The sequence below is a fragment of the Convolutriloba macropyga genome, chromosome 6 (assembly GCF_964194025.1).
Source record: "Convolutriloba macropyga chromosome 6, txConMacr16.3, whole genome shotgun sequence".
Lineage (NCBI taxonomy): Eukaryota > Metazoa > Xenacoelomorpha > Acoela > Convolutidae > Convolutriloba > Convolutriloba macropyga.
This window is the reverse complement of record NC_134473.1, coordinates 25,669,855-25,683,764: the sequence shown is the minus strand read 5'-3', so window position 1 is coordinate 25,683,764 and position 13,910 is coordinate 25,669,855. Positions and strand designations below refer to the sequence as shown.

At 33.9% G+C, this 13,910-nt stretch overlaps 1 protein-coding gene across 2 annotated transcripts; it reads left to right on the top strand.

Moving 5' to 3' along the window:
- Positions 1-6,359: 6,359 nt before the first annotated feature.
- On the top strand, positions 6,360-13,582 carry LOC142340892 (uncharacterized). Of its 2 annotated transcripts, XM_075391662.1 has the most exons (3): positions 6,360-6,528; positions 6,593-6,634; positions 12,941-13,582. In XM_075391662.1, the coding sequence occupies exons 1-3, from the start codon at positions 6,426-6,428 to the stop codon at positions 13,201-13,203; spliced, it is 408 nt and encodes a 135-aa protein (XP_075247777.1). In that variant the 5' UTR covers positions 6,360-6,425; the 3' UTR covers positions 13,204-13,582. The 2 variants fall into 2 exon arrangements, with proteins under 2 accessions (XP_075247777.1, XP_075247778.1); XM_075391663.1 differs by lacking the exon at positions 6,593-6,634 and having other exon boundaries at positions 6,366-6,528; positions 12,941-13,580.
- Positions 13,583-13,910: the final 328 nt, after the last annotated feature.

The following is a 13,910-nucleotide window of genomic DNA, read 5'->3' as shown; positions in this document are numbered from 1 at the left end:
AAGAAATTTCTTTAAAATATTTTAACTATATCGTAAGCAAGTTTAATCTAACGATTATTAGAGCCTAACATTGTTGCACACATGATGAGTTATTAAGTCATATCAATGCCTAAAAATGTTACATAAAGAATGAAAAGGACAAATACCTGCCGCCGAGCTTTTTTTGCCTACTCAACCTCTCTCAATTAAATGGTATCATCACTTCATTTTTAATTGAGCAAAAGTTATTATCGAGAGATTGATTATGACTACTTTATTATTTTTCACGAATTTCATGATATTCTGGAACCATTTCTTGCATAATTTTTGTAAATGACGCAACACTTTATGTAATTAGCTTTTCCTAGTGATTTGCTCTTTAAAGCCAAAACTTTTATAAGAAAAATGGTAATCAACTGGAAAACAATAAATTATCTTCAGTCAAATTGTCTCCAGCCTCAGAGTTGAAGTGGACCGACTAGGAAAAAGCTGCATTAGTACATAACCATGAAACCTCTACATTTTAGCCTGAGGTTTTAGATTGAGTTTCCGATCCGGGGATTTGTTAGATTGTAATTGGCTTCTTTTAATATACAATATATCGAAGGCCCTGAAATTGTTTCGAAATTTCGTCGAGAAATTGCATAAAATTACTCTATTTGCGGATTATCCGTTATTTTCAAATGCAGAGGCCGCCACCTGAAATCTCCACAAAACTACTGACGCTAATTCTTGGATTCCACTTCCAAATCGTGCGAGAGAAATCCGTTTTCCAAATCTCAAAAACTTAAAATATCCTCAAATGGAATTAAAATAACCTTTAAAATAGACGGAGGAGAAATTTGTTTTTGAGACGCTCTCGGCTATGATTAAAGATTATAAAACGGATTCAGTGTAAGTCCAAGTAAATTTAATAGACTTTGTGCCAATTTGTACTTTGCAACTGTCTATTGTGTTAAAGTGCATACAATTGCTCGCTTCTTTTTTTGTTTTGGGTTAGTTTATACCATTTTACGAATGCTTTTTTGAGTGCCTTGTCTTCTCTAATAACTATTCAAAACGATGAAGAAGTCGCTGCGAAAAAGTTTACACCTATTAGTTTATTTAAAACTGGACTTATTATATTTCTTCAGTTGTAAAACTCAGGATCGAGAAACGTATAGGCCAGACGGAAGGCGTCATTGAAATTTTATCCAGAGTATTAGCTCGCGTTTCACAGGAGTACCATGTCACTGACTGAACTTTGACTGACCCTTATCTGTCTTGAGACCTCATCCCGGAAAACTTAACTCACTATAAATTCAGTTCTAAAGAATAGCGCGCAATACTGCATATCAATCTTGAATTCTTGATTAATTGCTCTCGTAGAGAAGCGATTATTAAAAACTTGCGCGTCTTTTTTATGCAAAATTCTCGCTTGACCGTTTTGACTTTTCGAGTGACTTTTACGGCCTTGACTTTTTGTGTTTCGCTCGATCTAAGATTCTCTCTCAATCACAATTTCAAGCAGCTGAACTCAATCGGCGGCAATTTAATACTAAAAGTCAAATGAAAAGTGCGCCGAAACTGGTGCCATTTTTCACTTTAAATCAATAGTGGTATATGTTAACCTCTAATGTGGTTATTTGAAGCCCACTATTGAACTTCTTAGTCCCTTTTTGCCCCCCCACCCCCGATTGAAGCAGGCGGCAGTTGCTTAGAGCTTCCACTGGTCGTTCGAGAGCAATTCTTTCGACGTTTAGTGGGTTATGTTTTTTTGAGCTTTTCAGCCTGCTGCGTATCTTTTGTACGGTGATCTTTGTTGTCGGGTTAGCTGTTTGTAATCCATGGAGAATAAAGCTTGATTTCTTTTGCACAATCAGTTGTTAATTCCTATTTCTATTTTCAATAATCGAGAAATTGTAAATAGGGAATTCTATAAGAGTTTATCAAAAATTTATTTTTACCATCCAGGCACATCGGATAAAAAATGCAACTAATTGAGTTTCGCATTAGAATTTTGATAAAGAAAATCAGTCGTAGTCAATAATAAAAAATTGCAAAAGACAGACTTGACTATCGTACTAATTTGTCGGTTTCTTGATAACTATGATCAGATTACGAGTTGAGGATTTTCGATTTTCAAAAAAGAACTTGTCCGTTTTGCTTAGCAAAACCGATCAAAACCTTTAGGTTTTGTCATCGGTTTGATCATCTGTCGACGACTTCCAACGAAAGAAGCAGCAAATTTTGTAAATTTTAAACGTAAAAAGAGTTGGTATCTGTCGACTTTTAAACGTAAGAAGAGTCCGTTTTTGCCTACTTTGAACGTAGAAAGTGTCGGTTCCGGTCGATCTTAGAGGTAAGAAGCGTCGGATTTTCCTTTCCAGACCACTAAAATAAGAAAAATTAAATTTCGGTTTTGACAGTTTGCACTATAGCTACTGATGAAGCCAACCGCTCGCCGGTCATTTGGGAGCAATTCGCCCGACGTTGGTCGCTTATGTTTATCACTGATTTCTTCCTTCTATACAAAAGCTTTTGGTATTAAATAATTAATTTGTATGTTTTGTTTTTGAGGCAAAGCTCTACACCTGAGTCCTATATTCTATGAAGGCTTCGCGTTCGCAAGCAAAGATGTTGAACTTTTCCAAATTGTATGTTTTATTAGAAAAATTGTTGGCTCTTCTACTCTTGATCTGTTTTCGTTTATTGTTTGCTCTCTTTGTAAAGTTGTGTTTCCTTTAAACAAGAATTAATCATTTTAATTCTTCTATTAATAATGTATTTTGAACAAAATGACCCTAAATGATACAATCCATTAAAATAGTGCATTTAAGGTCCAATAGCATTTATAATTTTTGCAGTGCAAACTGTTTATTGTTTGCTCTCTTTGTAAAGTTGTGTTTCCTTTAAACAAGAATTAATCATTTTAATTCTTCTATTAATAATGTATTTTGAACAAAATGACCCTAAATGATACAATCCATTAAAATAGTGCATTTAAGGTCCAATAGCATTTATAATTTTGAAGTTTATTTAATACTAAAACAGATGCTTTCGAACAAAATTAATGGTTTTGTTCTGTATCAGATTAACATGAAACGAAAATGTTTTTACATTGTCATTGCCTTAATTTAGCTAGTTCTTCGAGTTTTTTTAAAGTTATCATTGAATTAATATATTCTACATTTTCAACGCATTTACATTTTAAAATTTTCAAATTAAATAATTTAATATTACTCATTTCTGATATTTTATCGAAAGCTTTTAGTTTTCGTTAACTGTTTTTTTAGGTTTTTTAGGCAAAAGTTGACAGTCTTCATTTTTACCATTTATCAAAATAAAATTCAACTATGTAAATAGTTCAACATGTAAAGCTTTCCAATCAAAAAACTTCTTGATGAGGTGTTGAATTGACAGACAATTTCGATTTTTTTCAGGTAATGTACCAAATATTGGCTGTTGAAAAACGGATTATTTCAGCTTTAATTCTGTCCATTATTTTTGCGCCTCCTAATGACTAGCGCGTTCCCGTTTATAAAATGGCTCACAATTTTTTGATCAAGATAAACATACGAATTGGTCGGTTTATTTGCTGCTTTAACTCGACAAAACTGGTTCGAAAATGCCGTTTGTCACCAGCTGCGTATCACACTTCACCACTCGAGTTGAGATTTTTGATATAGACATACCAAATCGACGGTTCTTAAAAAAACCAATGAGACCGAAAGTAATAGACTCTTCTTACATTAATTGGCGACAAAGCCGACAGTTCTGACAAAAAGGAACAGACGAAAGCTTAAAAACAATTTTTTTGCGTCGGTTTTCGCTTTCTCTCAACACGGGAGTTTTCGTCATCTTTTTCCGCGCTATTTTATTTTCATTTTCTTTTCAATGATGTTTTTTCATTATCCTTTTGCCTAAATAGTGTTTCAACTAATTTTGCCTCAACTAATATGCAGCTTGTACACTATATAGAGCTGATAACCGCTTTTTAAGTCGGGCCAGCATTTGTGTCCATATTTTAAAAGAAAAGAACAGAATTTGACTAGTTGATTTTTTTTAATCTATTACTTGGCAGTCGAGATTTTGAATAGCAGCTGTTCATTCGCAACCCATATTGTTAGTCAATCGAGTGAACAACTTTTTTCTTGGAAAATCAAAAAAAAACTTGCTGTGAAATTACTTCTTCTCATCCGTCCCCCTCCTCCTCCTCCATGTTAAAAGAAAAATTTAAAAAAGGCCACTTTTTAAAAATCAACCCAACTTTTTCGTTTCTGCCCCAACTAAAAGGGTGCATATTATCTGCACCCCCACCCCGGGTTCATTTGCTATAATATCCTATATTCCTATATGGTACGTGTTCTATATCTGGGGATCCATAAAAAACAGAGAGGACAAACGGAAAAGGTCCAATTAAAAAAATGGTTTGTATACCTGCCTTAGAAATAAGTTACACGCGCTTCACAGCCCTTTTCTGGAAAGCATGATATAATTTTACTCCAAAACTGAAGTTCATTTCTCCGATTTCCACTACAAAGTTCTTTTTTTGTTTACTGTTAATTGGATGCTAATAAGTATTTTAAATTGTTTTCTCATTTTTTCTTTTTCAAGTAAATTTTGGTCAAATTTAATCACATGATTTAAAGAGTGTTTACTCTTCTTTGTTTGGCTAGATTGGTATTTCCTACTATAGCCGACCACATACATACATTACATACATCAATTACAAAATCGTCGAAAAAAGTCGAGGGGCAAATGTTTCTCAGAATTGAAATTTTGAACCACAGAAGCAACCATTAGGAAATTCGTTTTTAACAGAGTTTAATGTCTCTCTAAAATATATTCGGCAGATTTGCTCATTGCATCATGTCTGTTGTTAAATGAATGACCTCTGCAGTACACTAACATTATGTGGGCACCACATGACGCTCTTCTATATTAAAAACTCAAGAAATCCTAGAGCACAAAATTCCGCCAAATTAGCAAAAAAAACAAGAGGAAATGCTATTTTTGCAAATGGGATTGTATAGCATGACAACCTTTCTTGTCTGAACTGAGCTTTTTTGCTAGTTATTGCACAGCGCACTTTTCAGAGTACGAGAAAGAGTAAGAGAGGGGAATATCCTGAACTCAAGAACCAAGTATTTTTTAACTCTTTTATGAATACAAAACGGTTCCGCCAGTAACATCAAAACATGAGATTAAAATCATTTCTCTGAAAGAGTCGAAACATCACAAACTAATGATTTTTAGGAGCAGCATAAGCGATGGATATCCTCAACACAAGTGCTACATATCCAGATGAAGCAGCTGCTGCAGAGCTCTTCGTCAGTAAGCAGGCTTCCACAGAAGCACACCATTGCGGGACACAATGGAATATTGTTTACTTAACTCTTTTTTTCCGAACTGTGGACAGACGTTTTGCCTTTTATAAAGTCAGTTAAATGATGCCTTGCTCAGATCTTTTCATTTTTACGACATACCCATAGAAGATTCTATGAGCGGTATGAACCACACAATTTTTGAGATTGCGTTTCCCTCGATCGGAGATGGCCTGCCTAGACAAGCTTCTCAAACCAATCGCTTCACTTTCACCTCTATCTTATTACTGAAAGCTCGATTTGGTCTCTTGTTCGTGCTGTTCAGTTAGTCTCACAGTCTGGTCAGACATCCGTGATAATTGCCGCCGTATAGTCTTCTTCTGTAATCAAACTGATTGCCTCCTCAAGATCTCTCTTGCCATAAATTTCATTTTTTTTGTTTTGGCGAGGCGGAGGCGTATTCTCTCTAACATAATTTTCTAATGTATAGAAAAACAACTGCATCCAGGGGCTAAATCAGGAATTGAGATTTATTTGGACCTATCAAAAACGTCCATATTAATCTCTTTGAACGATGATCAAATCAGGCTCGCAGGAAGTAATCATCTACTTTATGTAAGATACAAAGTAATACTAACTTTCTTAAATCCACAATAGTTCTATCGCTCATTTCCTGCACGAGGAAGTGTGTCAATTTATGAACCAGCGCCTTAAGTGTTTTGCATTTTTCAGTGCACCTGGGTACCCTCAGCAGTCACCCTTTGTTTATAAGTTATCTTCTCGACGAAATTTTTTGCCGCGATGATTTTCAAAAAGTTTTCACATCTGTAGGAAAGGTCATCTAATTTTGCTCAAAGCTGAACTGTTCGTGTTACAAATTGAGAACGAAATTGACTCAGACCTATAGAAGTCATCTGGATTAAAAATTTTACGAATTGTGTAAGTTGGTTAAATTTTAGTCCTTGAACATTTTAAACTATAATCAAATATTCTGGAAGCAAATGGGTTGACAAATGTATAATTCGGTGCCTGAAAATAACTTGTTTCTCAGCAGTTTTGTTTTACTTTCAATTGTCTCTTTTATGGGAGTTAAAATAGCAGTAAATAGTTGATTGAATGAACTTTTCAGTTTAATGAAGAATGGCTACTGACGATGAATGGCTAATGGTTAAGAAACTTTCAGATGATGAGCTTAGGAGTGAATTGATCAATCTAAATGTCTCATATCTAGGACCAATCAACTGTGAGTCTATATGCCACAATTTGATTGATGTCAAGTTCTCCATGATATTTTATTTCATTTTCAGCTGCCACTAGGACTGCTAATGAGAGAAAATTAATTCAACTGAGTAAGTTTCTGTGAAAAGTTTTATGACGCCTACGGTTCCTTTTTGTTTCCTGGAAGTTTCTAACAGTGTGAACATATTGCGAATAGTGATATTAGTGACCTCTCAGAGAGATAAGAATCAGTCATTAATTATCTGGTGAAAAATCATTTAAGCAAGCTCGAACTTCATTTGTCGTGATTTTCAGGATCTGGTATACCTCGAAAATGTGGCAACAATAACACCTTAGGGAAGACGAATGTTAAAATTTACAAGATTATGAAGGACATTTTTAAGTGGATTTCTAACGAGGTTTAATCGGATCACTCAAAGTTCTTCAGCTTGCCATTATCAACGGGTCACGACATAATAATTAGATGATAATACTCCATGAGTTTTGCGTTTTGAGTCTTTTAGCTGCCGTTTGCCTCGAGAAAATGGCTCTCTGACTATTAAAAGCAACTGTCAAATTAACAAACATTCTAGTTAAAGATCCAAAAGTTTTGATCACTATCGTCGACTTCCCACTCTCGTCGGCTACATTTATGTGACGTTGTGTTAGAGACAGCTGAGAGGAACTGTAATTGGCGTTATTAATTGCTCTCGAACGAAGTTTGAAACAATTGTTGTAAACATGTGTTTTTATGCAACATTTTTGCTTGAACAATTTTGCGCTTTTGCTCTAGAACCTTCTTTGACTTCTTCAGTAATTTTCCTTGAAATCTTAACTTTTTAGTGATCGGAGTTCTTCTCTTTCTGAAACAAGGAGACTCGTTATTGTGCGTTCGCACATCATGTTCCGACCCGCGCTCATCTACATTTTTGTCTTTACTGTCTTTTGACTTACATTTTTGACAAAGAGATAATCAAAAATAGATTTTTCAGATTTAAAAAAATCGTTACACAACCAAAATAATAATTGAATTAAATAATGCCATGCCTTATTACAACGAGATCTGCCATTGAAAAGACTGCGAGAATAAAAACAACAACAAAAAAGCAAAAACAAAACTCACTATCTCAAAAGCACCTAGTAACAACGTCAAATTACAATCAGACAAAACCCTAACGACACAGTTTTACGTTTTCCTAACTAAAACAGCCTATGAAATTTTTCTTAATGAGACTACGTAACATATCAACAAAAAGAGGGAATAATGACGCGAAATTAAAAAATCAATCAACATTTGTTAAACCTTGTAATTTCAAAAATCTTCAAAATCATTTAAAATCATTAGCTTTTAACAAAATAATTCAAGATAAATTTACTAAAAATTCAGAATGAAACCAATCTGACCTGTCTTTGTTTAGACGAAGACATAGGAACGGACTGAAGATGTAGAAAAGCTCAAAAAATTACCAACAACAAATTACAAACATTGCGAAAACACAAATTAGTGAAGCCATTAAAATCATTAGCTATTATCTGAATATAATATATTTTATTTCAATTTCTATTTATACTAATTCAGCTAAAATCATACTGATTGATTAAAAAAGTGCAAATGGGCTACATTTGAAAATCATTGGGATCTGTTATCACGCAATTGTGCTAAAGGAAGAGAAAAAGAAAGACAAATACACCACTCATATAACTTTTTGAAAACGCATATTGTCCAACAAACAAAACATCAGTTACCTCATGATATCAGTAAACATGTTAATTTTGAAAATACAAGGAAATATACGGAACCTCTCAAACTTGAAAAATCCTGAAAAATCTCCAAAATGTATATCCTTAACTTTAAGACTATTCGCTATAAACCGACTGCTTTGGGTAAAATCATTCATTCAATCCTCAAATACAAGCCTATGAGACCGGTCAGAATTTACGGCTACCTAAAGAATGAAAAACATTCAAAAACAGCAAATTAAAAAAATGAGCGAGAAAAATGAAAAATGTCGAAGCCAATTAAAATTGAAATTTTCAGTAATTTTTTTCTGATTCCGAATATTTTTTTAACGGCAATGAGATCGTTTTTTCAACAATTTCACTACAATGGATCAACAAACATGAACAAATATTTTAAAACCACGAAATTTTAGAGAAAACCCGTAGTCTCAACGCCATTAAATTCAATAGCTCTCAAAGAAAGCTAATATAAACGCTAACTTACGCCTCGATGAGACAACAAAATTGTTTTAATTTGCAAGTCATCAATAAGATTTTACGGTGTGTCATTGGCTCTGAAAACAACAACAACAACAAATACAGGCAAAAATCCAATAAATAAGTAGAAAAGTGTGAGAAGAGTGTCGAAGCCCTTTAAACATTAAGTTTTTCTGTTAACACTTTATGTATGATCCATTGAAAGTCTCCTCTAAGCCAATGGAACCCTTGATATTAGAATAATGGTTAGGATTCCAAATGGAAGAAAATGACAAAAAAATATCCAAATTTTTTTTTATAAAATTATGAAAACTCTTGCATCGAAGTCATAACACCAATAGCTAGAATATAAAACAGCTAACTAGATTAATTTTAGTTCAGATAGAACAGAAGGGGTCCGGTCATTACTGAGATAACATACAGTTCACGAAAATAAGCTTAAGATCGGTTGATGTTAAATTAGTTTCTCGAAAAATCATTTTTAAAGTCTCAACAGCAATTAATTTCAATAGCATTCAACGGAAGGTAGTAAATACGCTCAGTTATGACTTTAATGGAGGAAAAGGGTATTTTTCAAACATATGTTGTCAATCAGACATCACAATAAGTCTTATGACTATGGAAACAACAAGAAATACAGGCGGAAACCAAAAATTCAGTTGAAAAGTTCGAGAAGAAAGTTTCGAAGCCATTTAAACCATATGCTTTTATCTGAAAACTTTATCTTTGATCCAATGAAAGTGTTTCCTATGTCAATATCAGTATAATGTGATAAGATTTCAAGAGGAACCAATATTACGAAAATATCCGAAAAATTTTTTGAAAAATTTTGAAATCATGTGGCATTGAAGTCATAGGACAAAAAGATAGAAGGTAAAACCTTTAGCCAGATTAATTTTGGTTGCAGTAGAAAGGAAGGGGGTCCTGTTATTACTGAGATTGACAAAGAGTTCACGAAAATAAGTTTACGATCAGTTAATGTTGAAAAAATTTTCGAAAAATCAGTTTTAAAGTCTTCACAGCCATTATCTGTCCATTCAAAGATCTAGAGAGGTTATAGTGCTCATATCCAAAACCTATTGCACTTTTTGTTAACGAGGCTATGCCATAAGATTCCGAAATTTTAGTAAAACATCAAAAAAAATCAAAATTACGAAAACTCAGAGTCGAAGCCAAAAAAAACACGAGTGATTCCTTGAAAACTAATTGATTTTTCATTGGGCTTCATTAGACTGTAAATCAGGTTGTCATTAACGGAACCTCGATATGAAAAGTGTCTAGTCTCTAGGTGACTTGAGAAAACAAAATAAATATGAAAAACTCTAAAAAGAGAGCTTTCAAATAGAATTCGAATTTTTTTCATAGTACACTTCCCTATGAGATTAGAACTAGTCTTTCTATCGCCTTTCGTTCGTCTATCAAGAACTCAAAATTGATTCATTTTGTGGCTTGAATTGGAATTTTGAATTAATAATTTTAAAAAATCTTAATTTGAAGAAAAATTGTACTAAACATTGTAGAAAATCATGCCAATTATCCTGTTGTTCACACAACACTTCAACCCTCGATAACTCCTCAAAAAAGCGAAATTAAAAAAAAATCTTTTTAGTGTCCAATTCTGCGCTGGACGAGCTTTTTATTGATACTACTCACATTTCTCTACGATGAATATATCGATCGGCCAAAATTTTCTGAACAAAAAAACCCATTTGAGTGTATAGTTCCTCCCCCCACAAGTGGGGTCAGAACAATAAAGATTGTTGCTCGTGTAAACGCGATTTGAAGCGCTAAAGAATCAATGGCATTGTAGCTCACTGGTTAAGATGTTGGTCTGGAGGTCCGGTTTTCGAACTCTTGTGGGGTCAAAATTTTTTACACCCATAAAACGTTTCAAGGCTACACCCCCTCTAAGTCAAATTGCCCCGCCCGCAATTTGAGCAATTCATTTAACTTTAGTCCGTTTATGTTTTTGTTACTTTCAATCTATACAAATTTAGATTGCATTGGTGGTGTTTTTTTGCTGCAGCTGGTTTTGTGACGTCAGCCTCTCAACGGCTGTTATATAGGCGATCTCCTTGTTTAGGCGAGATCTGTCTTTTTGTCATCTCTTCACTCTTTTTGTTGTTAATGGGCTGTCAAATCAGAGTGGCGATTTTAGCCACGCTTGAGTTGTGAAGGGATTAATAAAAAAGCTAATTGTTTATTGCAAGATTTTTTCAGACTGCTTTTAAAGTGAAGTGAGAATTTGGTGTATGGTCAGGTATTCGTTTTTTGCAAGCTAGTTTTTTACATCGTCTGGTTGACTTGTTTTCAGGTTTTTCTTTTGATTTATATAGCCAAGTGTTCTATTGTGGTAATCTTTTTTTGAATGATATCAACTATCACAAATAATATGAGAATAATTATTCCAGTCATAAATTGTGAATAGTTTGTAAATTATTTTTGGTCTGCCCTCCGTTTCCTTAAACTAAGATTAAACGTTCAGATAAAGTAAATAAATTGTCTCACTGCGAGAATATGTGGCTGATTTATGAGTCTCGTTTCTTTTTTTTTTCAACTCCGGAATCTTTGAGTTATTTGTTTCATAATCATGTGTTCAAGACGTAGCCACAAATATTAATTGGTCGCATTTAAGAGAGAGCAAGAAAAGTAAATATAAAAAGTTTTTCGCTCAACGAGCATATTTTTAAAAATCAGGTGTGGAATTTTCAAAGCATTTTTTCAGTGATAGCTTCTTTGAGGTCATTTTTCACAATCTGAAGAAAATGGTATACTCAGTTTTAGCTGTTTTAAGCGTTTTTGCCACAGTGGACGCTTTCGTAGCAGTTTTTGTACTCCTCTTCAAACTTTTTTAGCAATTGGGGAGTTCTGTGGTTCAATTTTGTTGTACTTGATGTTTTAATTGCCTTTGATTCAATTTATGATTTTTTGAGCTGTTTGTGAAAGATGAATAAGCATTTTTAAGAAAATTATGACCGATATCGATCTAACATTTAAGTTTTTTGCCTATTTCTTCTTATTTTGTGCTTCAGATTTCCTTGTTCAATCTGATTTAGAGCTATTCAATAGGTGTTGCTTCTGAAAATTGCCGCTCGAAGCTAGGGTGCGAACTTCTTGCTGAAATAAATCATACAACCTTATTTGTTTCTGTTCTTCGCATGTTTTTTTTCGTTCACTGTTTCTTCCGGGGTTGGGTGGATGAATGCAGAGGCGAAGGAATGTTTTGTAATTTTGTCCTTCATTTAATTTCCCTTTCCTCTGTTTTGAAACAAATTTTAAAATTGCTTTTGTGTCAATTGGTAGTTGTTTAATCAATGAAATCTTTTCATACCGCAAGGAATTTTGCTAACAGTTGTTTTGGAGTAGCAACTGGTACACGAATTTTAGATGCTTTATCAGTTTTTGTGAGATACGTTGACATTGTTACTTTTAGTCTTTTTCTTTCCAAATTTTTGCGCTGAACAAATTGGCTTTGAAGAGTTAAGTGTAAAAAAGTAAACAAATTTGCTATGATTTTCGTTCTTCTTTTGAAGTTTTGTGAATGTTTCGTCACTTCCAATTTTTCTGAACTCAAGTAGTCATCATTTTGGTGAGCTGGGTGCTGTGTCCATGCATGAATTTTAAGATTACAGATTTTAAGAAAGTGTTGAAAGTTTTGACACCCGAAGTTCTAGTGGATCTTGGTATTCAACTCCTTGGCTTTCAATGCACTCAAATATGTACACTATGAATTATGTACGTAATTTTCTTGAATTTGAGAAACTACTTTTTTGGCATCGTTCAATTGGTCTGCTGGTCAGGTACAGTAGCTTTTAGTGTTTCACTCAATTCTTTGAATTGTATTTCAGGACTTGTCGTGCTATATTTTTAATATTTGTGAAATAGATATAGTTTGTTAAGTTTCTATTGCACGACTCCTTACTCGTTTCTGGTATTCTGCGGGTAAGTTTTTACAATTCAGAGAATATGAAATGTATTAGAGCGCTGTCTTTCTATTAGAATGTGTTTTGTGATGTGTTGTTTAAACTAAAAGCAATGTTGATCCGAGTAAAAAAACAGCTGCCAGTGCATGCTAGTCATCATTCAGTTGAGTTAAATGTTTTTCCACGAAGTGGGTCGAATTACAGCGAAAAAATTTTTATTCAAATATTTGCTGCATTTGCTAGCAAATAGAGATTGCAAACAAAAGAAACTGAGTTTCAAATTACGTGCTATTTCAGTGCAGAGCCAATCACATAAAACTTCACCAGCAACAAAATTTCTATTGTCTACAAAAACTCCACCAGCTACAGAAACTTTATCAATTTCAAATATTCTACCGCCGATACAGTTTACAAAAACAATTACCAGCAAATTTATGCCTCCAATGAACCCAAAAACGTTTTCGTCTGCCCAGACACAAGATGACGATGAGACGAAAAAGGAGGAAGAGTTTCAGATGGAACAAGTTATGGACTGGGAGCAAGCGCCTGGAGTTGGGTGAGCCATGAAGATAAAGAAAGTGAACTAGTGTTATTCTTTGCACATCGGGGTGAACATGTCGTATCTAACATTAGAAGATGAATAACTTCGAGATAGTTTTCAAACAATTATTTGAGGTTTTCAAAATACGGAACTGTTCCCGGGAAGAATTGAATGATTGTATTTAACAACTGTATTGATCACTTTTCGATTGTACCCCTTTGCATCGGCTTAGTGGGACTGGAACCTAAAGCCGCTAAATAACTTAACTTCAGCTTGATGGGAAGATGAGAAAAATCCGTCTTCACTTCAAATTATTTGAATAAAATATTCAATATGGGATGTTTGTGGAATGTATGACATGGATCAAAGAAAAGTTATTGAGCGCTTCATGGAAACAGTTCCTTCAATTTAACAGAAGTGCTCTTAGTTAATCATATCACATTTTTAAAAATAATAATAGTTAATTCACCTGTTTGCATTCAAATTTTCGGCGGAAAAGAGGTAATGGTCACTAGGAGCTAAGTTTAATCGAAAAAGCTGGTTATGTAAAATGGCTACTGTAAAGGTAGTTAACAATGAGCTGACAGCCGCAAAACGGTTACAGCCATATTTGATGTACGCGTAGTCTGTATTGATTAGGATATGTTTAATAGCCGCCGTCAACCTCTCAACGGCTATTACTTAATCGCTCTCCTTTTTTACAACCCAAAGTATTTGGATTGTATT